The sequence below is a fragment of the Pteronotus mesoamericanus genome, unplaced genomic scaffold (assembly GCF_021234165.1).
Source record: "Pteronotus mesoamericanus isolate MK-2021 breed Mesoamerican mustached bat unplaced genomic scaffold, CSHL_Meso_final contig_163, whole genome shotgun sequence".
Lineage (NCBI taxonomy): Eukaryota > Metazoa > Chordata > Mammalia > Chiroptera > Mormoopidae > Pteronotus > Pteronotus mesoamericanus.
In genome coordinates, this window is record NW_026555064.1 from 556,793 (window position 1) to 581,813 (window position 25,021).

The window sequence follows — 25,021 nt, forward strand, 5'->3', positions numbered from 1 at the left end:
AATTACTATAATCTAGTTCAGATCAGGGCTACTTTCGCCCTCCTTCCATGCGTCACATCTGCACAAGATCATGATGAGTCTTGTCATGACTGTTAACCTTCCTGGTGGGTTTAAAGTTTTATTCACATGGTTTCTGGACATATGACAAAACATGGGACCTTTCTGAGCACACGTTTCCATGGGTATAAATATCAGATGTATAGAGGCTATTCTGTCACAAGACATATGTATGTTCTAGATGCTGACGATATCCCATCTGTATGTTTTAGTTTGTCATGTTAGCCTTGCTCACTGAGATCACCCATTTAGATAACAGTCATTAGACTTACTTTGTATGGTATAAAAACTGCCTGTTTCATCAATAGTTTTTATAATGTAAAATTTTATAAAGTATCTTATAGCTCCTGTTGAATTCCTACATCACATTCAAACAAATCAGATTGGACACACACACAGTTTTCAGTACCTTTCAGCCCCCCACAACGCTTATGTATACAAAACCAAAATATGACAATAAGAATGTATTTTAACATCATTCAAAATAAGTTACAGACGCACAACCTATTGGAAAAGACTATTAAGAGCTGTGCTACTGACGCTGCAGGTAGAATGTTAGATTTGTGGGCTGTTACAAAAACTATAGTTAGTAGCATTGTCTGAAAATTCAGTCCAGAAAAGAATGCTAGCATTGCATCCCAAGTACTTGATGAATCAGTTCAGAGGCTGAGATTATGTGAAATCTTTAGAGTTCAACTGGATAAGAGCATAGATTTTACAAATCTCTCTGCTGTGTTTTCGGATGGCTTTTTCAGGCAGGAGAATAGGAGGAAAATTTATGACATTTTAAAATGTTTGACACATAAATGTAACTGGATATGGAGCAGTCTGAACTTTAGCTTTTCCAATCACATCCTTCAACCGTGCTCTGTCAAGTTTCTTTTTAATATTTTATTTCTTTTCCATCATCATTTACCCTCCCTACACCCACTTCCACCTCCACACTGCCCCCCGCCGCTGCAATTACCACACTCTTGCCTGTGTCCATGAGGTTGGACCATGTCCGGGATGAAACCAGTGTGAAAGTGGAGGGAAGGCCAGCAGCAGAAGGTGAGGACAGAGAAATGTGATTGGCTAGGAGGCCGGGGCGGGGCAGTGGGTGGGGGGAGCCCTCCCTGAGACCAGCCAATCATAGCCCTCCCCTGGGACTTGAGTCTGAATCATCTACCAGGTGCCCTAAGTGTGCCCTCTTATAGGACAGGTCAACCATGGGGCAGCCATGCCTCCAGCCTGCATGGCAGAACATGACAGGTCTGTGGCCATATCTTGCTCCACTACTCCACGCAATTCTGCAGGCCATCCCAGCGGCAACTGTCCTTTGAGGTTTCTGTTACCAGAGCCAATAAGTCTCCCCTACCTTTTTTCATTGTGGTAAAATAGAAATAAAATGTACTATTTTAATTGGTTTTAAGTGTACAGCTCAGTGGCATTAAGCACATTCATTCACATTGTTGTGCAACCATCACCTCCATCCATCTCCAGAGAACTTCATCTTTCACTGGACACGCCCCACTGGAGCCCTGCCCTCACCTGGGAGCTGTCTGTGAAGGCCCACAGCACCCCCCCCACACACACAATGCTCCCACCCCCCAATGCCCCAACCCCCTCTCCTCCACGCCCAGACAGAGACAGAATACATGTGTGGATTTTAGATGTTGCGGTGTCCAGTGGTGTTCTCGGTGCCAAGGGCGTCTGCACACACTGGTGATTGTTGTCCCTGCCGCCAGGATCTGCCCCAGGGAGGGAGCAGGAAAGCCAGCCCTGGTTCCCAGGCTGCCCCCCACCCCCAGCCTGCTTCCAGTCCCTTGTTGAGAGCCAGCAGCCAATTCCTGTGAGGGGCTTAGTGCCTGAAAAGATACCATGGAGAGGGAAGGGTGGTCACGGCCCACTGTGTTCCACTTCGCCAATCCCTGGAAACGTTTGTGCCCAGTGCCCTGAACCCTACTCCATTTGTGTGTTGTTCTGGCTCTTGGCGGGGGGCGGGGGGGGGGCATGGCTGTCCAGGATCCTGCTTTTAATTTATTCAAAGTGAAAAGTGAAGCCAGAAAAAACTTCCTGGGGCAGGCGATCCTTGGGGTCCCCAGGTCCTGATGTTGGGAGCACAAAGGTGCTGGCAAGAAGGCTACCAGGAAATGGCCCCTGCGACCCCATCACTCTGGCTTTTGCTAAAGGCTGAGAGGGCAGGATCCCCAGCTGAGGAGGTGGGAGCCCCTCCCCTAGGCGCTTCCTGGCTGGGGCTGCCTCAGGTTTCCTCTCCAGGTCCTGGGGACGCTGGAGGGGCCAGGGCTTGGTCAGTCAGGCCCCTGCCACTCTCACGTCACTCGGGGGCTGTTCTTGTAACCCGTTACTTTACTGCTCCTCTTCCGTCAAAGAGTTTTCCAAAATAGTGGTTAGCAGTGGCTTCAAGAAATCCATCTCCGTGTAGTGCCTGCACCCCTTCCAGCTTGCCAAACCTGCTGGAACCCATTTCTTGCTGCTCAGAAGCCCCTCACCCAGCTGTCACCATCTCAGAGAGGAAGTCAGGTCCCCTGAACCCCTCCCTCACAGCTGCACCCAGAAAAGTCTCTCCTAAAGCCCCTTCCCGAGGGTCTTTCTCCTGAGCCATTTTGGTAGGGCTGGGTGAACATTAGTTGGGTGAATGAGCATGAATAATGAGAGGCTGAGTTGGTACCAGGCGGGATGTGCAGACCAGCTTCCAAAGAAATGTGATAAAGAGGTAGCTCCAACGGGGAAGGTGAAATGGCCACTCCTCACTCATTCATTCACTCGCCCACCCAACATCTGCTCATCAGTGAGGCTGGTGCCTCAGCAGGGCCCAGCCCCAGGTGGCAAGAAGGCATGAGGGCAGAGTCAGACACAAGCATCCCATTTGTTGGGTGAGGACTGGGCAGAGCCAGGGACCCCAGGGCTAAGGGGAAAGTGCCCAGAGCTTATTGCCTTCTTAATGTCCACGCTTCAGGGGGCTCTTGAAAGTGAAAATACGAAACACCGAGCTTAATCACCTTCCCTGTGCCCCCAAGTTTGCCCGTGCCCCTCAGCCCCAACTCTCAAGTGGACCCTAACTTTAGTAGCCCCTTACACACACCCTCCCGCCCTGGCTCTAGTTCCCCATCTCCAACAGGTGACTGTCGCAGCCTCACCATTGTACCCCTCCCCGCCCCCCAAGAGCCCCGGCCTTCCGCTGAGTGGGCCTACATCGGGACAGGACCCTGTGGGTTTCCTCCTGACGTTGGGACGGTCTCCGTGGCTCTAACGGCCTCCCCCAGCCCAGCATCCAACAATGCGCCTGCGCGTAGGAGGTGTGACAACCCAGGCAGCTCAGACTCAAGCCGAGGAACCTGCAGATTAAGCACAGGTGCATCCTTCCTCCGCCCTTAGTCCCGCACTGGCCCTGCCCAAGTCACTTTACTCAGACCCAGCTTTATAAGGTCCTGACCCTAAAAGACAGGCCCCTTAATACCCTGGCGCGTATTAAGACCCCTTCCATCCTGCCCTGCTGTGCAACGTCCAGACCCACTGCAGCGCCCCCAATGCCAGTCCCACTCCAGATACCTTCCCAGGCTCGGCCTCTGCCCTGGCCCCACCCACAGGGCCCACCGGTGGCCCACCCCGCCCCGTGCCTTGGGCCCTGGTTTCAGCACCCTTGGCAGCGGCTTAACGGCTCTAACGGCTCCAACAGGCCCACTACACCCAGGAGGTTTCCAGTGGGGCCGGCCACCCAGAGAGGGACAGAAGGCCAGAGGACAGAGGATGTTGAGACCTGGGATGAGGGACACCCCAGGCACAGGGGGAGCCCGGAAGAGGTGCCTGTTCAAGCTGGGCTCGCCTGAGAGCCGTGAGCGTAGATCAGGGTGAGGAGACGGCTGGCCAGGCACGCGGGAAGGGTGCTCCCGGGCGTAGGGAACAGCCTTGAGAGCTGCTGGGGGGCCAGGGGTGGGGGCCGGTGAGACAAATTCCTGGCACTGAAGGAGTGGCCGTGAACAAGGCAGTGGAAAGGCTGGAGTTGGCTTCCATCAGCGTTGTAACTGCCCCGAGACCACGCTCCGACCTCTCAGAGCGGCTTGGCCCCGATCCACGCTCAGTGGTATAATGTGCAACTCCGGGGCCCGCGCGCTCAGTCAGCAAACATGGACGGAGCTCGTCGCTGGGTGTATTGTGCCCCGTGTGGGAATCGGGGCAGCAGGGGGCAGCAGGGGGCAGCAGGGAGACCCGGGAGGCGAAGGCGGCCTGGCACGACCACGGCCCTGGGGCTGGGCAGGCGCGGCCGGGGGTTAGAGCCCTTCATCCTGGGGGAGCCCGGTGGAGGCCCCCCCATCCCCAAGGAAGGACATAGAGCCAGTGGCTAGACCTTCAGAGTCCAGGGAGGGGGAAGCTGATGAAAGTGGGAGGTGACAGTTTGGAGAGGGCAGAGTTAATGGACAGTGTCTGGCAAGGGCTGGGTCTCGGGTGTGACCTTGGGCCCCTCTCCCCAACAGCACCAGCAGCGTGGGCAGCCTGGAAAACGACGAGGGCTTTGAGAAGGAGAACTCAGGTGCATGTGCTGGGGCAGCATGTGGGGTCTGCGAAGGAAGCCAAGGGGGCATTGCAGAAGTGGGGTGGCTGATGGGGAACCCCTCCAACCCATTCCACAGACCCAGCATGGGATTCTCGTTGGGTTACAAACAGCTCCAAGTCCCAAGGCAATGCTAGACTCAGGAACTGGGAGCTGCAGACCTGAAATAGCTGGGCCCAGGATGGCAAGCAGCCTGTTTTTATCCCCTCAGAAGAAGGAATGGGCGTGAATGGATCTCCCAGGGCCTGTCCTCTGAGCCTGGGGACTGGCCCAGGGTGGTGGTCCTTTACCAGCTCCCACAGTCATGGCCAAGAGTCAGGTGTCCCCCAGTGCCTAGGCCCCCCACCGGGGGGCAGTAGCCCTCCTCTGGGGGATCATTAGGTGGCGTGTCTGCGCCCCATCCGAAGCCCCGCTCTCGCTAGTTTCAGAGTTCACCTGGGAGGTGAAGGCCAACGATAGGACCTACAACAACCAGTTCAAGGAGAAGATCTTCCTGTGTTGGCAGAGGCAGAAGTACAAGGTGGGCGGTCCCAGCCTTACTACTCTCCCTTACCTCCTCCCTCCCAGCCTACCCCTCTCCTCAATTTTAATCATGTACAAATTGCCAGTTTGGTGTTGGAATTTTTCCTGTGTTTCCTTGCCAACCCCCACCCCAGCTTACATTAAAATAAGTTAATACTAAACCTTCAAAGTACAATAGGTCCATCAGGTTCTACCTAAAATCCCTCTGCTTGTGTGACTCACTGGGAAATACTGGGGTCACAGCCCTGCTTGATGAGTCTTTGCATCTAGTAGGGGCTTAATTACTGCTGGCTTAAAGTTTTGCACTCAGCTGACACTCACTAATTGCTGGCCTGAGGGCTTTGCATTCAGCGGGAGCTCAGTAGAGTTGGCTTGAGGTTTTGCATGCACTGGATGCTCAGTTATTGCTGATTGTGGCCAAAGAGCAGGGCAAGGCCAGGGTGGAGCCTGGCCTGGGCAGCACCCCCGTGCTCGCTCTCATTCCAGGGCAATATCATCTGCACAGCCAAATACAACTTCTTCTCCTTCCTGCCCTTGAACCTGTATGAGCAGTTCCGCCGAATGTCCAACCTCTACTTCCTTCTTATCATCATTCTCCAGGTAGGGCAGGGGGAGGGGCAGCCCCAGGGATCAGCACTTGCACATATAACCAATCCTTCCAACTGCTCCAATTGCCTTCTCCAGACAGTCCTCCCTGATCACCTTTGACACACACTTCTGTGGATACACAGCGGGGTTAAGTGTGTCTATGCTGTTGTTCGGTTGGTTGGTTGGTTGGTTGGTTGGGTGAGGCGGGGAGGTGGGAGGGTCAGTGTCTGTCTCCTCACACACTTGGAGGCCCTCTAATGGCTTCATCCCCACTGCCTAGCCCAGGGCCTGGCACTCAGGAGGTGCTCAATATATGTTCAGTGATGAAGCTGCATGAGTAGCTCCCCCAGTTCAGACGAGGACACAGCCCCTCCCCAGGACAGACAGCATTGGCCACATGACCCCTTTGGCCCCCGCCCACCAAGTTAATCCCAGAGGGTGAGAAGGAAAGAAGGGCTGAGAGCAGGTACTCGGAACCTGCCAGGCCACTTCCAGCTCGTGAGTGGCTCTGCCAGTGGAGCAGATGTCCATCTGGGCAGCTCCCTCCCTCACTTGGTGGACAGTTTACAGAACACCCTGCCCCCCACCCAATGTCTGGTCTGACCCTCTGCTTTTATCCATCAATCCCATGAACATACCATGTGCAGGTTCTATGCTGGACACTTGGGATCAGTAGTGGCCCTGATACCCACTGTCATGAAGCCACATGGCAGGGCCCAGTGATGGGAAGGGGACCCACCCCCCCAACCTAGGCTGGTCTGGTGTTGACTTGGAGCTCAGGCCTGAAGGATAACTGGGAAAATAGGGTTACAGGGAAGGGAACAGTGAAGCCAAGGCTCTGAGGAGGAAACAAGGTTGGGGCTCCTGGAGGATGTGGCACGGAGGCTGGGCACAGAAGGCGGATGAGTTTGCTAGGGAGAAGTTCTGGGCGGGGAGTGGAAATAGAGATGCAGTTGTCCCAAGATCTGTGGGGCGGAGGTGGCTGGCCCCGGGCCAGGCGGTATGGGCACAAGGGACACAGGATGCCAGGTTGAGGGGCTGGGTGAGAGGGCAGTGGGAGGCAACTGGGAGGAGTGCCGGGGATGGCGGGTTGGCGTGACACCCCCCCCCCCCGTGTGTCAGGGCATCTTCCCTGACATCTCCACAATGCCCTGGTTCACCCTCCTCGCCCCGCTCGTCTGCCTCCTCGTCATCCGCGCCATCCGAGACCTGGTGGACGACATTGTAAGTGGGGTAAAGGGACAGCTGGGGCGGGGATTGGGGGCAGGGTGGGGTCCTTGTCTTGCTGCCACAGGGAACAGGAAGAGGTGCCTCATGGCCCTTTGGTACTTGCTGTCAAGAGCTGTTGTCCCAGCAGCCTACCCCCTTCCCCTGCCAGGATCCCTGGACAAATTCCCATTCCCATTGCCCATGGGAGCTGGAACTATGCTCTGCACCGGCACCCTCACCGTGGCAGTGAAGGGGCAGGATCAGGGGCATGGCTGGGGTGGGCCACCCTTCTGACCCACCCCGTTGACTCAGGGACGACATAGGAGTGACAGGATCGTCAACAACAGGCCCTGCCAAGTGCTGGTCGGGGAGAGGTGAGGCTTCTGGCGATGTGTGGGCAGTCCATCCAAGGAAGGGGACTCCAGCGCAGCTGTGTGCATACACGTGAGGGCATGCAAGGGAGGGGTGCCCAGCAGAGTGCCTGGAAACTTCCATGCCCGTTGGATATCCTGGTTCAGGCTGATGCATGACACAGGGACCCATCCAGGGTTTATTAGACACTTGCTGTCTCCTAGGCTAGGGATGGGCTCTGCGAGAAGGAGCAGGCTGAAGTCACGATTATTAACCCTTGCCTGGAAGGCCTGTAAGTTCAGCTGAAAGGGGAGGCAGGGAAGGTCTGAAGGGACTTGGACACAGAACTGGGAGGAGAGGGTGAGGTTAGGGAAGGTTGGACTTCCTGTATAGGCTGAGACCTCCAGCCCTAGAGACCTGTAGAGGGGCAGGCAGGAAAGCAAAGCACCACAGGGGCATCTGCAGGCCCCACCTTCCACTGTTCTTTTAGCTTGGCGGTGGCACAGGGGCCAGGGGTTCCAAAGATGTGCCGGCTTGGGGCCCTCTCCCACACCTGCTGCACCTTCCCCACAGATTTCTGTGTAAAAAATGGAAGGACCTGTGTGTGGGGGACCTGGTCCGTCTGCATGGCGACAACATTGTCCCGGTGAGCTGAGGTCAGCCCGGCCCGGAACTCCCTGCTCCTTGGGGGTGGGCTACTTTCCCGCTTATCTTCCTCCGGTCCCCTGCTGCAATGCTGTTCCTTCCTCCTACGCCCACCCTCCCCACCCCAGGCCGATGTGCTATTGCTGGCCAGCACGGAGCCCAGCAGCTTGTGCTACGTGGAGACGGCCGACATTGATGGGTGAGGCGCAGGTCCTCATTCGGGGTTTGGGGGCCTGGGAGCCAGCAAGGCCTTTCCCATTCCCCAAGAGCCACAAAATGTGGCTCCCCAAACCCACTGGGATATTTAGGTCATTCACCCTGGGGGCATTTGTGGGGCACCTGCAAGCTGGCAGGGGGCAATAACATTAAATCGGACAAAGGACCCACCTTCTTCGGACCAACATTTCTGGAGGTTGTGCTCTGCTCCAGGTGTAGCTGCCCCGAGTGAAAAGGCCTGAGGTCTGACCTCATCCATTTTGAAAATGTCCTGTGTGACCTTAGGCCAGACCCTCTCTGTCTCTGGGCCTCAGCCTCCTGTGGCAGCTGGCGCACACAGTAGGGGCTCAGTGAAAAATGTTTGAGTGAAAACATTTCTCTGAAAAGGGGCTGGGGGTGCCTTGCCTGGGTACTGTCTATCCCCACCTCCGGCATTGATCCCCTTTGCGTCACCAGGGAGACAAACTTGAAGTACAGGCAGGCCCCAGTGGTCACACATCACGAGCTGACCAGTGTGAGGAACATGGCTTCCTTCCAAGGTGAGAGGGGGCAGTTGGCCCACTCTCTCTGGGCCTCCATCTGCGCCTCTATATAATGGGCATGAAAGTTCCCCGCCTCACTGGGTTTTGGGGGATGGTGATGGGGTCTGCTGGGGAGTGTTGGGGGCTGACATAGCTCTTAATGGGCCAGCTTATCCCAGGCCTGTTTCATGTCATTTGAATCCATGTAACAGTCCAGGTTTTCTGTTACTGTTACAAAACATGCACCGTTTTATCAGGCGTGATGTTTTGTTTTTAAAACATTGGTTATAGTAAATCAAATGTTTTTGGTTGTTTAATCAAAAAGACAGCCTATTGTGTGCACAGAGAAAGGGAACTGGCCCATCCATGGTGGTATATTCTTATTTTCCACCTGAAAAGCGAGATAATTCACACCTGTGGGTTACAACTACTGTTTCCCAGAGGCCCAGCAGGGGGATGCGTTACTTTTTCCTGTCTTGTTGCAAAGAAAGTTATTCTAGTTGGTACTGAAGCAGCATCTTTCTCTCAAACGACAGCCCTTTTGCTCCTGTCATTCAAACACTGTAGTTGCATTTGTTTTCGTTATATCTGAGGAAAAGCCTCACTGACAGGGAGGGCCAGGCACTGTATGCCAGGTGCTGGGCTGGGTCCCAGGGCCCCCAGCATGATGGAGACAAGGCTGGCACCTCATCTCATGGAACTCACAGGTGGTTAAGACACCACCAGCAGACATAACTGGCTAGTGACGTCCCAGGATGATAATCAGGAGGAAGGGGGCTTAGTGAGGGGGGGACCTGACTGGACTGGAGGATCAGCAGAGAGGGTTTCCCTGAGGAGATGAGTCCTGCCACAGGGCACAGCATACGCAAAGGCCCTGAGGCATAACAGAGCAGGCTTTTGAAGCATTCAGGAGAGGAGGCTGTATGGCAGGAGGATAGAGGTACCAGTAGAGCAATTTGGGGTCACACCCCTGCCCCACCCTGCACTGTAGAGGGGTGACCCCACCCAGCCATAGCTCTTGGCTCCCTGATTGCCCTGTTGCCCATAGGCAAGGTGGTGTGCGAGGCACCCAACAGTCGGATGCATTACTTTATGGGGTGCCTGGAGTGGGAGGGCAAGAAATACCCCCTGGACACTGGCAACATCCTCCTACGTGGCTGCAAGATCCGAAACACAGACACCTGCTACGGAATGGTCATCTATGCTGGTAGGGCTGGTCTGGGGCCTCAGCAGCATGAGCTGCTTTGGTGGGGGTGGGTGAGAACCCTGAAGTCATTGGCAAGAAGTCACAGGGCCAGGGCTTGGTGGCCACATGTCTGCTGCCACGAGATGTGGGACTCCCAGCATGGCTTCTTTGGGGCTTGGGGTTCTAAAACTATGGAAATGGAGCCTGTACCCTTTTACGTAGATGGATGGGTGGCTGGGCCGGTAGGTGGATGGATGGGTAGAGGGTTAAGGTGACAGAGGAATGGAGGATGGGACAGGTGGCTGAACAGATGGCTGGATGCAAATCTTGCAGGTTTTGACACAAAGATCATGAGGAACTGCGGCAAGATCCATCTGAAGAGAACCAAGATCGACCACCTGATGAACAGGCTAGTGATCCTGGTGAGCTGCCCAGAGCTCCTGCCCTTGGGTGGGGGCGGGGCACAGAAGAGGAAAGGGAAAGGGCCCCTCCCCATAGACGGAGGCCCTAGCTGTCATTTTTCAGGCCTCAGTTTCCCTCCTCTGCAAAATGTGTGCAGCCTGATCCTACAGACAGAGGTCTGTAGGCCAAAGAATCTTATAATCATAACATTTTTTAAAATATCTCAATCATGACATTTTTCCAAACCCACAGGAGATAATAAAATGCTTACCTACATTCCAGGAACATTTATTTAACAATCTTAATTTTTTGCCTAGTCAGTTGTCCTTTTAAATAGAAGTTATTTAATGTTTTAATACAGCAGCCACAAACACCAGCAAAACCCCTACGAGTCCCCTCCCCCTGGGACTGCCAGCCACCTCCTTCCAGTCCCTCTCCACCATCCTGATGGCAGCGCTTGGATGGCAGGGCTTCCCCTCTCCCTCTTGTCTTTCACACTGTGGTGTCTCAGTGCTGCCCTGGGTCCCTCCACATACTCCACCGTCTCCCATTCATTGAGCAGATCTTCATGTTCGTGGTGCTGATCTCTTTGGCATTGACCTTGGGCTTCTGGAGCAATGTGATGAAATTCAGGGTCAAGCACCACTATGTTCCTCAAAAGCACACGTACAGTGTGACCAGCAAGACTTTCCTCATGTTCTTGGGCTTCCTCGTCTTGCTCAGCGTCATGATGCCCATGGCTATGTTCATCATGTGAGTCCCTGGGCCTCCTCTTACCCGCTACTTAGCTTAAGAGAAGTGGGAACTCTGGTGGGCTATGGGCCAGGGCATGACCCAACTTGTGTTTGCAGAGCCGAATTCATCTATCTGGGGAACAGCATCTTCATTGACTGGGACATGGAGATGTACTACGAGCCCCAGGACATGCCTGCCAAAGCCCGCAGCACCAGCCTCAATGTCCAGCTAGGCCAGGTGGAGTACATCTTCTCAGACAAGACGGGCACGCTCACACAGAACATCATGACCTTCAAGATGTGCTGCATCGATGGCATTGTCTATGGCCCCGATGAGGAGGAGGCCCTATTTAAGGAGAACCCCTACCTTTGGAACGAATTTGCCGATGGGAAGCTGCTCTTCCAAAACATGAAGCTCCTGAGTGTTGTACGTGACAACAAGGACAGGATGGTGCAGGAGTTCTGGCGCCTGCTGGCCATCTGCCACACAGTAATGGTGGAGGAGAAAGACGGTGAGTGCTTCACTGGCTGCCCAGGTCCCGGGGCTTCTGAGTCAGTATTCTGGCCTTAGAGGTTGTCCAGTCCAGGCCCAGGGCTCTTGTCATTCAGCTTGGCAGGTGGGCTCAGGCCTGGGGCTTGAGATCTGTTACTGAGCTGGGAGGGGGAGGGTCATCTAGACTAGGACCCGAGTGCCCACCTCCTTTCATTCGGCTTACAGGTTGTACTGGCCCAAGAGACCATTGTCTTGTCATTATCTGGTGAACACCCCCCACTGTGTCCATTTCTTCCCCTGGGCATCAGAGATGGGTCGTGGGTCCCCAAAAGGGAGAGCATATCCTCAGCGAATGCCCCCCTCCCCCATCCTGCTCCCATGGTCCCCTCCTTCGCCAGACCAGCTGTTGTACCAGGCAGCTTCCCCTGATGAGGAGGCGCTGGTTACAGCGGCCCGGAACTTCGGCTACGTGTTCCTGGCACGCACGCGGGACAGCATCACGCTAATGGAGCTGGGGGAGGAGCGGGTGTACCAGGTCCTGGCCATGATGGACTTCAACAGCATCCGAAAGCGGATGTCTGTGCTGGGTGAGCGCCCTCGGCCAAGGCGGGGACGGAGGCGGGCCTGAAGGGGAGCCTTTGCGGTCAGCCGGGACTCTCCCTTCACAGTCCGAAACCCGGAGGGCTCCATCTACCTCTACACCAAAGGCGCAGACACTGTCCTCTTCGAACGCTTGCGTAAGCAAGTCTTGTATAAGAAAGAGCAGACCGTGAAAGTGGCCACGGAAGAGGCTTTAACCGTGAGTTCCTGTGGGACGGACAGGAGGAGGGTGGGTAGACTGTTTTGCAGGAGGAAGGGTTGAGGCAGGGGAGGGAGGAAGTATAGAGGGAAGGAGGGTGGAGGAGGAGGGAGTTGTCCTGGCTGTGCCCTTACCCCTTTACGCATGCGCGGGGGAAGGGGGTGCTGAACTCCATGCTATACCCACACAGAGGGGGCATTTTTTCTTCAAGTGACACAAGGGACCCTCTGTGTTTAGGCTTTGGCCCTGGACACCGCTGCCACCCCCAACCTCTCCCAACCAGGCCTGGTTTCTGACACAGTTGGCCCCAAATCTTTTGTCTGGGTGAAACCCAAACTGCTCAGCCAAGCTTTCAAAGCTGAGACTTTGTGTCTCCTGATGGGCTCTCGAGACTGGCTCTCCTTGCCCCCTAGGGTGTTCCCCAGGACCCCAGTTTCTGGCTTGCAATTTTCCCCATACTCAAGTGATGCCCCAGGACCTTTGCACACTGTTTTCCCTCTGCGTGGATACCTTCTTCTACTGCTTCATTCAGGATCTTTTGGTCCTCAGGGCTCCGCCATCTCCAGAGACACTTTCCTGCCTGACCCTAACAAGAGCTGACATGTCATGCTGGGTTACTCCTCTATAGTCCAGTCCTAATCCTTTGGGGTTACCCAAGGGTTCTGCTGGGTCCCCGGCATCACCCAGCATAGGGGTCAAGGGGCGTGTTTGTGCAAAGACTGCCCTGGGCCCCCCACTCAGGACTTCTCAGAGTGCCCACTCTGCCAAGAGGGGAAGCGCAAGGCAGACAACTGGTCTCTGACTAAGAACTGGGGAAGTGCAGTCAAGGTTCAGAGAGCCCAGGCAGAGGGAGGAGGGGCTGAGAGAAGTGCTGGCTGGACAAGTGCCCTGCGATGCAGCATAGTGACCGGGTGGCACCTGCCGCCTGGCCGGCCCCAGTCCTTTGCCGAGCAGACCCTGCGCACGCTGTGCCTGGCCTACAAAAAGGTGGATGAGGACATGTACCAGGAGTGGCGCCAGCGGCACCGGGAGGCCAGCATCCTTCTTCAGAACCGGGCCCAGGCCCTGCACCAGGTGTACGAGGAGATGGAGCAGAACCTCCAGGTGGGCGCGGCACAGGGGGCTTGGGGGCTCCAGCACCCTGGCTCCAGCCTGCTGCGGGACCCTGGATCTCCCACTCAAACCAGGGCTAGCTAGATCCCTGCTCAGTCTGTTCTCTGCCCCTAACCCCCCTACCACCCCCAGCTGCTGGGAGTCACAGCCATTGAAGACAAGCTCCAGAACGGTGTCCTTGAAACCATCCAGTGTCTCAAGCAAGGGAACATGAAAGTGTGGGTACTCACAGGGGACAAGCAAGGTACGTCCCGGGGTGGCCATCAATGGGCAGGAAAGGGCTCATATATGCCCTGAGCACCGCCATCAGACCGTCCTCCTAGTCTGGCTTTAGCCCTGGCCCCCACCTTGTCCTGGGGAAGAAGGAAACAGGATGATTAGAACTGCCAGGGTCCTCCAGGAGCCTCCCTGAGGCCGGTGGCACTGTGCCGAGCACTTCCAGAGCATTTGGCCCTCATGACAACACCATGAGTTGGGTCCTTGTTACCCTTGTGTTGGGTGGGCCCAGCTGAGTTCAGAGACCTCAGGGCACCTGCTGGAGGTTGTCCAGCCACCTATAAACACAGCTGGCATGGACCCCTGGCCCTGTGGCCCTGGGTCACTGACTTTCCCCCATCCCATTGTGGGTTCTGTGGGCCTCATTGGGCATGGGGTCCAACAGGGTCCACATTAGCACTGATGTGGGTGGGAGGCACATCCACACAAAATATTTAAAATGTTTTACAGCTGTGTTGGTATAAAGCCAAATGTCCAGGCTGGAATACATATTCATTTTTTTATTCTGATTTTAAAGTTAATGGTAAGTCATTTTTGTGGGTTCCTAAAACTGCCTGTGGGCCCCAGCACGATAGGACTAATGATCCCTTGGCCTGGGCCCCCGCCTGCCAGAAGGCAGACTCCTTTGCTCAGACCTGCAGCCAAAGTCTCAGGCTTCCTCTGAACCAATTGCTGTAGCCGAAGGGTGGGACAAAGTGGGTGGGCGTGGCCCCTGGGCGTGGTACTGAGCGGGGCTGTTTTGCAGAGACAGCGGTGAATATTGGCTTTGCCTGCCAACTGCTTTCCCAGGACATGCGCATTCTGGAAGAGGAAGAAATAGTGTAAGGAGTCAGGTGTTGAGGTGGATGAATTGGGTGGGGGCAGGGTAAAGGTGGGGGATGGTGAACACCATGGCCCCCAGGTGTGGTCCTGGGGGTCTGCAGAGTGTCCTCACCTGGCTGCACTCCCAGAGAGGGAACCTGAGGGTGAGGAGATGGGAGGAAACCTGGGCCTAGGCATGGCTGAGCCCCAGCTGCGTCCTTGCAGTCAGACCCTGGAAGCCTACAGGGAGAACAGCAGCAACCTGCCGCAAGTCAAGATGGCCGCCATGGTCGTTACTGGAGAGTTCCTGGTCAGTGTCCGCTCTGGCCTGACCGTGGGGCCCCTGGCATGTGGGAGGGGCTGGGAGAGGCAGCTGACTGCGGGTGGGGGTGGACTTTTCAAAATGCCAAAGTGAAGTGAATGCCACGCCAGGAGATGGTTCTCAGAGGGACTAGAGCCCATGCGGTCAAGTCTAGACCGGGGTTTGGAATAGGAGGCCAGGAGGCAGGAGTGGCCAGTCGCGGGTATTCACAAAGGGGAGGGGTGCAACCAGAGTGATGCGCTCCTTTCCCCCACCTTTTGTTGGACAGGACCAGCTGATGAAGAGCGCAGCACGATTGATGCTGAAGAGTAAGAACTCCAACCCCGTCGGGAGCCCCGAGGTGTGGCAGGAACGGGCCTTTGTGGAACTGGCCTCAAAGTGCCAAGCGGTCATCTGCTGCCGGGTGACGCCCAAGCAGAAGGCCTTGATTGTGAAGCTGGTCAAGAAATACCAGAACGTAGTGACCCTGGCCATCGGGGATGGTGCCAACGACGTCAACATGATTAAGAGTGGGTGGTGGCACCAGGTCTGGGGAACGGCCTCCGGCAGGCTGGGAGTGGCCTGGTGCCAACGTGCTGCTTGTGCCCCGCAGCTGCGGACATTGGCGTAGGACTGGCGGGCCAGGAGGGCATGCAGGCGGTGCAGAGCAGCGACTACATGCTGGCCCAGTTCTGTTTCCTGAGGAGGCTGCTGCTCGTGCACGGACGCTGGTCCTACATGCGAGTCTGCAAGTTCCTGCGCTACTTCATCTACAAGACGCTGGCCATCATGATGGTTCAGATCTGGTTTGCTTTCTACAGTGGCTTCACCGCCCAGGTGCACTGGAGGGAACAGCCCTTTGGGGATTCTTGGGGGTGGGGGTGCTGTGCTCTTCCGGTGGCTTCCAAGAGGATGGGGGGCACTGCCCTCTCACACTCTGGGGTCCTTATAGGTCAGGGCTTGCCTGATGTCGCAGAGCCATGCAGCCTTTTCTATGGCTGCAGAGAGTCCAGATAAAGGGAGGGGCCCACTCCTGCTTAGCTCTGTGCCCAACGTTTTTCGGGTATTTGGTAGATTTGAGCTCTGAAGCCAGGGCCGGGCAGCAGATGCTCGAAAGGGTGGGTCCTTCTAGGGGAGAGAGGGAAAGCTTGAACCCGAGAAAACTGCGGGGGCTGGGTTCCTGTCGGCAGGACACTGACAGTACAATGGTGAAGAGACGTGTCTCTTGGAGTTTTAAAGGAGTCATAGGGTGGTGATTTCCTATGTGTGTAAGGAAAGTAGTCTGAAAATAAATGGCCCTGATAGGGAGGGAGTTCTCTGGTACTGATACCCGGGCATTTGAGAGGGAGCTTTGTGGAGTCACCCTTGATAAGTGTATATTGTTGTTTTATTTTGTTTCTAGATAGTTTATTCTTGTAGATGCTGCTGTACATGGAATTTATTTTCTCAATTTCCTTTTGGGATTGCTCATTGCTGGTGTGTAGAAATACAGATGACTTTTTGTGTGTTGATCTGTGAGCTGCAAATTTGCTGATTCTTTTTATTGGCTCTAGGAGATTTCTGGTGGATCCTTTGGGACTTTCTGCATGGCATCTACAAGTAAAAGTAGTGTTTTCCCTTTGTTCCCTGCCAACTTGGACGCCTTTTATACCCTCTCTTTACCTGATTGTTCTGCTAGAAATCCCTGCAATGGCGAGGGCCAGCACCCTTGTCTTGTCCCCTCTCTTAGTGAGGACAGCATTCCACCTCCCCACATTTGTGAACTGGCATGCTTCTGTTGGAAGAACCAACCATTCCTTATCCCTCATTTATTTATGAAATTACTTATTTTTTATCAATATGGACTCCTGGATTTTTTTTATTGTGTATTTCATTGCTCCAATTGTCCCCAGTTTATCCTGTCAACATGGGCCTATTTTTTTCCCCTGAGAAATATGTTCATTTTCTGGTGCTACAGGAGGTTCTGAGCTCCTTTTGTTCTTTCCTTGCCCCAGCCCTGGAATCAGCCACTCCTATGAGGAGCTCTGGTTCTTTTCATCAGAGAAGGGTAGTGTTAGACACCAAGAGCTAAGTACTTGGTGTGTGCTCATTGCTACTGGGTTGCTATTACCCTCCAAGCAGGCAGAACTAGGAAATGAACGCATACTAGTGCATGGATAGGGAAACATCTCTATGTCTATTTCTATTTGTGTGTCTATCCATCCATCTGTCTTGTGTATATTAAAAAATTGTGAGTTTGTACTGATGCCTTTGATTCCAGCCTCACAGGACGAGGCTCCGCTTAGCTTTTCCAAGGTACTCATTCATGACTCTTCTCCTTCAGCAGTGAGCAACTTGATTCTTGTAAAATTCTTGATTGTAACTTACTTGCTTACTTACAGGATGCAGATAAAATGGTTTTTGGAACTGAAAACCGCCTATATCATTTAACCGGACTGGATTCATACATCAAGTTGGGCTCATTGTCTGGTGGGGGTCTCTTCCAACTCTTTTTACCCATCAGTGGCTCCCTAAATCTGAAGTGACCCAAAACCACACTTTTTAGCCATTTTTCCTCCTGTAGCTCTTTGTTTGCAGCTCTCCAATTAAACACTCAAAGGAGCTGTTTTAAAATAATTAGACCTTGCTGCTTCTCTCTGCCTTTTATCTTCCAGCCTCACGTAACTCAATCTTTGATTATGACACAATTTTCTAATTCACCAGAAATTCCCCGCAGTGCTCAGCCAGCCTGAGTGGGTCTCCTCAGGTAAAGAGCATTTCCATTTCTGGCCATTTGGCATCCAAAGGCTTTACCACTAACCACATTCTCCCACCCTTTTCCCTCCCTAGCCCCTGTATGAAGGCTGGTTTCTGGCACTCTTCAACCTGCTGTACACCACCCTCCCAGTTCTGTACATTGGGCTCTTTGAGCAGGTGAGCAGGACAAGGGCTTGCCTCCTTCTCCTCTGTAGATGCTCCTGTCTCTACCCCACCTTCTTCTGCTGTGGGACTGGGGTGGGGCAGGTTTGGAAGGCGGCAGGACTGGGAGACCACTACTCTGTCCTGTTCTCACAGAGTCCCTGCCTGGTAGTGGTTGAAGCCTCTTGCCCAGCTACTGCCCCAAAATTTCGGTGCCACTGTCTGTTGACCTGTGCAGCAGTGGGGAGGGGATCAGAAGAGCGGGCTCTCCTGCTTACCCTGCCGCCTCCCTGAGAGGGCTCTGGCTGTGTGATCAGGCTCGGGCAGTCCAGTAGAGCTTTCAGGATGATGGAAGTGTCTCATGCCTATGCGGTCCAGGTGGGAGCCACCAGCCTGCCACAGTGGCTAATGATGCAGACCTGAGGCGTGCCCGGTGTGACCTGAAGGATGGGACTTTGTATTTCAATTTTTAAAAAAGTTTTTATATTGTGGTAAAACACCAATAACAAAGCTCATCATCTCACTGTTTTCAAGTGCATGGTTCAGGCATGCCAAGCATGCATGTGGCTATGAGACCAATGCCAGAATCCCCTACCCCCACCCCAGGATGTAAGCGATGAGCAGAGCCTGGAGCTGCCCCAGCTGTACATCGCTGGCCAAAAGGACGAGCTCTTCAACTACCAGGTCTTCCTCCAAGCCATGGCCCATGGCATGGCCACATCCCTCGTCAACTTCTTCATGACCCTGTGGATCAGCCATGACACTGTTGGGCCCCTCAGCGACTACCAGTCTTTTGCCACGGTCATGGCGTTGTCAGGCCTGCTGTCTGTCACCATGGAGGTAGGCAGGGCTGCTGCCCAACCACCCCCACTGGGACTTTGGACATAGGTCATGGAGGCCTCGTTGCCTGGTTGACCCTGCCTGAGAGGCCTTAGCAGGTGCTACCCTTCAACCTCCTCCATAGAGCCTTGGCTGGGGTTTCTAGCCCCCCCGGGTTAACCCTCCTTTTTTCCATTCAGGTCATCCTCATCATCAAATACTGGACGGTTCTGTGCGTACTGGCCATTGTCTTCAGCCTCTGCTTCTACATGGTCATAACTTGGACCAGCCAGAGCTTCTGGCTCTTCACAATCTCCCCCAAGACCTTTCCTTTTTTATGTGAGCCCCTAAGCAGGAAATAGGGTGGCCAGCCCTGGAGATGGGTGGGACCTGTGTCTTTAGAGACTTTGCACACAGGCATCCTGGGGGTGAAGGGTGAGGAGGGAGGCGTGGGGTATGGGGAAGCGGGAGCACAGAGCAGGCTCTTGGGAGGCTCCACCCTGGGCCAGGCTGTGACCCTGCTGTGTCTCTTCCAGATGTTGACCGAAACGTGCTGTCCCAGCCCTGCATCCTACTGGTGATACTGCTGAATGTGTCATTAAACACCCTGCCTGTATTGGCCTTTCGTGTCATTTACCAAGCCCTCAAGCAGCTACGTCCCAAGGTGAGGGTGGTTGGGGTCCCTGTTGTGCATTTTGGAAGCAGAGACTTCAAGGAGATGCAGAGTTGGGGTTAAGGGGGTTGGAGACCCAGAGCCACACCCTGTGCCCTTGGTGGGGGGTGGCAAACAACAGGCCCCAGGACCTAAGGAGGGAACTGTACTTCCTGAGCAGCCAGCCTGGTCCCAGTACTGATATCATCAGACTATGTTCATGAATTGTCCAGGACTTGAGGGTTGAGGTGACAGAAATGACCCGGAAAAGGTTTAAGCAAAAGGGGAACCTTAGAAACAGCACCCAAGTGTGTCTGTCCATCAAGAGATGAATGGAGACACAGAGTGTGTGGCTCATCCACACAGTGGAATATTATTCAGCCTTTAAAAAGCAAGAAATTCTGACCCCGGTTACAATGTGGATGAACCTTGAGGACGTTATGTTTAGTGACATAAGCCGGTCACAAAAGGTCCATCCTGTGTGATTCCAGTCATAGCAGGAGGTCCCTAGGGGAGTCAGATGCATAGAAACAAAGTAGGTGGTGGGAGCCAGGGGCTGGGGAAGTTAGTGTGTGACGGGAGCAGCGCGGACTTGGGACGGTGAAGTTCTGGCAACGGATGGGAGGGGATGGTTGTGTAACAAGGTGAATGGATGTGCTTAATCCCTTGGAGCTGTACACTTAAAAAATATTAGAAATAAGTGCATTTTATGTCTATTTTACCACAATGAAAAAAGGCAGGGGGTACTTATTGGCTTAGGTAACAGAAACCTAGAAGGACCAGTTGTGGCTGGGATGCGCTACACAGGTGACTGGAATAGTGGACCAAGATACGGTCACAGACCTGTCATGTTCTGCCGCGTCGGCCGGAGGCACGGCTGCCCCGTGTCCTCTTCTGGCTTTGTCACAGAGGGCCCTTAAGGCACCTGGTAGCTGATCCAGAGTCAGGTGCCAGGGAAGACTCTAGTTGGGTCAACTTGAAGAGGGAAGAGCTTGGCCCGTAAAGGTAGCCAAGGATTATGAATGACCCCCACTGGGAGCAGGTCACCCAAGAACAACCAACACAAGCCTGATGACCCTTGCTTGCCCCCTTGCTCTGCAGGAGGAGGAAGAGGAGGAGGTAGAAGAGGTGGAGGTCCCAAGTGAGGAGATCATCATGGCACCACGAGCCCGGCGCTCCAGCTATGCCTTCTCCCACCAGGAAGGCTACGCAAACCTCATCACGCAGGGCACGATTCTGCAGCGGTCACCAGGCGTCCACAGGCATATGTACGCAATGCCATCTGATGAAAGCGTGTCCACAAGCATCAGTGCCATTTGATAGAGAATTGCCTACGAGCATCAAGTCACCCTGGTACCAGCGGCAGATGTCGCTCCTGGGGGAGAAGAGGTGCTAGCACCAGAGGGGAGGTGTCCTCAGGGGACATGCAGCCCACCTCCACGAGCTCCTCCTTGACTGTGGATGCAGGGGCAGCCCTCTCTTTTTTTCTCCCTTTGGTATATGTAATAACAATAAATTAGGCCATGAAATCTAAAAAGTAGTACTGATTTGAGTTGGTAAAATGCTCTTTTGAACTCATGTTTTCAAATGCCCCTTTTTGTGTAACTCCTACACAGTACAAGAGGGGACCAAACACCTGGGAAGGTTATTTGCACGTTCCTCTAGAAATTGTTCTAAAAGGGGGTATGATTTGCATTATCTTGACTGCCACAGACCACAGCACGTTTTGAGCTTTTCACAGAATAAAGATAGAACAGTTTTCCTTGTATAAAGGGAAGAAAACCAGACTTTGAAAATTCCAATAAATGATAGACTTACAAATTTAGGCCCCTTCTGAGATCTCTTTTGGCAATTATTAGAATTTCTTACACACACACACACACACACACACACACACACACACACAAAGGGCTCCTAGTGGAAGACTGGATTACCCTTCTTATCTGGAAGACCTTAAAATTCCCAGCACCTCCCAGCTCTCTCAGGGCCTTGGGCAAGGGAGGCACCTGGAGCTTAAGCGTCATTAGCTTTGTGGTAAACCTGTATTTGACTGCACCCGATGAGCGATGAGCGTATCAGAAGAAACTACCAGTACTGTTCAGGTCTTACAGTGAGGCAGAGTGAGATCCACAATGACTAGAGGCTGTAATGCTTAGTGGGTGCACAAACTAGTAATATACTCTTGCAGTAAAAGAAGAAAATGGTTTCATTGATTTGAGCTTTAGCTCCTAGATAAGTAATTTGGCAAAATTTTCTCAAGTTTTTAGTAATTGATATGTCTTGATAATATGATTTACTTAAGAACACTGTTGCTTCTCCTGTTATTTATAGTAACCTTAGCCCCTTCACCACTTTTTAACTCCAAAGACAGTCATATTTCAAACCCTTTGTCCTAAATACACGAGAATTAATTCCACCTGTTTTCAGACTTTTACTAGAACACATCATGGAAGGTATGTTTGTCATATAGATAGATAAATATGCCAAATATGTCAGTTTCTCTACAAAATCTTCTCACCTTTTCTATTATATTTTAAAAGATCTTATTTAGTAAATGCCATTATAATCTTTAGTTACATGAACTAATGTCATGAAAATCCCTGTTTTATAAGGAGTCATGTTATTCTTAAATTCCCATACTTTATGGTTATTAATTTCTAAAACTTAAGATTTTTTTAAAACAATACAACATCAAAATTTAGTGACCTACAATATCCTTATTGTACTATTATACGATTAGTATACATATTATACTATTATAGCCTGACAATGCTCCATAGTGTTTGAATTGCCACGGAGAGAATCGCAAGGGGCTAGATCTCAGTGTGCTGGGTGTCGACAGTGAACTCAGCCTGGTTCTGCTCAGGATCCTCATCCCCCCTGGCTGGGCCCTTTTCCTCAGGGAATGTTCACTGATGCCTCACGGCAAACACACACCTAAGGACCTTTCTGAGTCACAGAATGCCCTAAATACACTATAAAATCCAGGAGAATGCCAACCAGTTTCTCAACCAGTATCAGGGATTCCCACCTTTTTTCCTCTTGCTTCTTCAATGAGACTTACAACAAGGAAAAAAATCTCCCAGTTAAGGCACTTTCTCTGTGTCTGTTACCTCCGCTATCACTTCTAAATCCTGCTCTTCTAAGTAGGACTCTGCCCTGAGGGCTGTCTTTCCATTTATCACACACCAGAAAAACAGGACAAAGAAGGAATGATAAAATGACACAACTTGCTTACTTGTTTAGTGACCTTCTTCCTAGAAACTGTTCATTAACCAGATAGATATGAACCAATGCACAAAAATCATCGTGAGGTTTTAAATACTTAACATCCTTGAGAGCTGCAACATTGGGCCATACTGCCCCCTAGAGGTCTTTTGTGGCAATGCACAGACTCACTGGGTCCCTGAAAGAAAAGGTTGTCTATTTCAGACACATTGAAACATTTGTTGAGACACACCTTTTGATCTCAAAGATTGTTTTTCTTATTTTCATATCCTGTTGGGAATGAAAAAGGACAAAGCATGGGAATTCCTGATTATTTGTTGAGAGAATGAGAGCCGCCTTCTTTCTAAAATTTAGAGTGAGTTTAGAGCCCTGAATGACACACAACGCTTTGGAAAAGAACATGAACACTGTTGTAACTGGTTGAACACATGTTTAGATTGGGGATCACTCGTCGCCAAAGGTCTATGAAAATGTCACATAATGCCTGGCACATAGGAGTTTAGAATATATTAAAAATAAGGAAGGGAAGGGAAAATTACAGTATCAAGTGGACAGTCTGAGAGACAGTTGTGAGAGTGCAGGGGGGTAAGGAAACTTATTTAAAATCCCTGGAGGGCGAGGAGCCAGTGGGAGATGGAGGTCAGCCCCAGAGGGATGGCAAAGCTATGGACTCCCCAGCAGGGGGAGGTAAAAGCTTTAGACAGGCCTGCACATCTGTACATTATGTGTGAGCTAGCCCCTTCCCCAGGAACGGCAGAGAGAATGAGCACCGAGGAATGAGTGATTTCAGCAAGACTGAACTTTCTGCATACCAAGTACATAGTGGCTAAGAACACCTCTAGATTTGGAATTCTGCTGTAAATATGATAGTTCCTTTCAGTAGCAAGTGAAGCAAGAGGAATTTGACTTCATGAATAATACTTTCATGTGAGTCATTTTCTTTTTAATTTTTTGTATAATATTTTAGCATAATAAAAATTCTTGCTCTCCTTTAATATTTAAAATTTCAAAAAATCTAAACAGCAATTATAAGTTATAAAGGAGAAATATTTTAATATCAAAGAACTGTTTTATTTTTACTCCAGTCAAAAAACAGCTGAGTCATAAATTTGCATCAGTTGCCTGTTGCCTTTTCAATTCTACGTAATTTGAAGACAGAGCAAAAGTTGACCATCAAACTTGTTACACTGTTATATTTTCACAGCCTAAAGTGCAGAGAATAAACAAATAGGACTACATCAAACTAAAAAATTTTTACACAACAAAGAAAACTATCAACAAAATGAAAAAGCAACCCACTGAATGGGAGAGCATATTGGCTGATACATCTGATAAGGGGCTAATATTGAAAATTTAAAAAGAACTTACAAAACTCCACACCAACAAACCAATCTAAATTAAAAATGGACAAAGGACCTGAGTAGACACTTACCCAAAGAGGACATACAGATGGCCAATAGACATATGAAAAGATGCTCAACACTCTAATCAGCACAGAAATGCAAATTAAAACCATAATGAGATGTCACCTCACATCTGTCAGAATGGCTATCATCAATAAGTCAACAAGTGCTGGTGAGGATGTTGAGAAAAGGGAAAGCTAGTGCATTGTTGGTGGGAATGCAGACTGGTGCGGCCATTGTGGAAGGCAGTATAGACTTTTCTCATAAAATTAAAAACGTAACTGCCTTTTGACCCAAGAATCCCACTTCTGGAACTATATCTGAAAAAACCCGGAGTACCAATCCAAAAGAATATACACATCCCTATGTTTATTGCAGCGTTATTTACAATAGTCAAGATTTGGAAACAACCCAAGTACCCATCAACAGATGCGTGTATAAAAAAGTTGTGGTACATTCACACAATGGAATACTATGTGGCTGTAAAAACAAAGGAGCTCTTACCTTTTGTGACAGCATGGATGGACCTGGAGATTATTATGCTAAGTGAAATAAGTCAGTCGGAGAAAGACATATACCACATGACCTAATACCTATTTTTAAATATCTCATGAGCTAGGGAGATTTACACATCCCCTCTAACTGATAGGGAATGCTGTTGCTGTCACAGTGCCATAATGCTCTCGTGTCTCCCTCCTCCCATGAGAGCAGGAGCATACTAGTGATAAAGAGGCGGGCTCATGGTCTCACTAGGCTCACGGCAGCAGCAGGACAGAGCATCGCCAGAAACACAGCAGCCACGGCCCCGTCTCCAAGAATGGACCTTGGATATGCCTCTACAGGTACCTGGCTTTCCATCCTTCATACCCCATTTTCCTATAGAAGATGTAGTCTGATTTTGCTGAAATATTCAGAGTAACTTGCAGTTTGAGAAGGTGGAGGAGAGAAGTGCAATGAAGCATGGCTTAGTTTTTCAGAGGGATGCACCAACTATTGTTCCCCGAGCCAGGAATACGAATCAGCCTCATGGTATTTACAAGCACACGAAAGAGAAGAGAAATGAACTGTGAAATAATGTAAAGGAAAATTTACTTTTGCATATTAAATTATAATTCTTTAATCAGAGAGAATCTCTTAAGCAAACAACTAAAACAAAGTAAAATAGTTCCTATTTTATAAGATAATTGGAATTTGCTCTGTGGTACTCTGTCTGTTTTCTGCAGTACTCATGTCCAAAGAGAACAAAGCTGATTGA

The 25,021-nt window shown here is 51.7% G+C and overlaps 1 protein-coding gene across 1 annotated transcript; it reads left to right on the forward strand.

The window, feature by feature from the left end:
- The first annotated feature begins 4,184 nt into the window (after window positions 1–4,184).
- On the forward strand, window positions 4,185–25,021 carry LOC129088340 (phospholipid-transporting ATPase IK-like). The gene is given in 31 exon segments (XM_054595648.1): window positions 4,185–4,327; window positions 4,533–4,706; window positions 4,991–5,129; window positions 5,618–5,731; window positions 6,842–6,943; window positions 7,241–7,302; window positions 7,853–7,925; window positions 8,053–8,123; window positions 8,597–8,679; window positions 9,710–9,868; window positions 10,070–10,093; window positions 10,181–10,269; window positions 10,812–11,002; window positions 11,101–11,519; window positions 11,875–12,063; window positions 12,145–12,275; window positions 13,215–13,379; window positions 13,521–13,632; window positions 14,410–14,485; window positions 14,691–14,811; window positions 15,056–15,296; window positions 15,380–15,603; window positions 17,596–17,679; window positions 18,271–18,504; window positions 18,684–18,822; window positions 19,020–19,147; window positions 20,240–20,426; window positions 20,461–20,537; window positions 20,539–20,631; window positions 24,437–24,608; window positions 24,990–25,021. Coding segments are annotated over 31 exon segments (4,248 nt in total).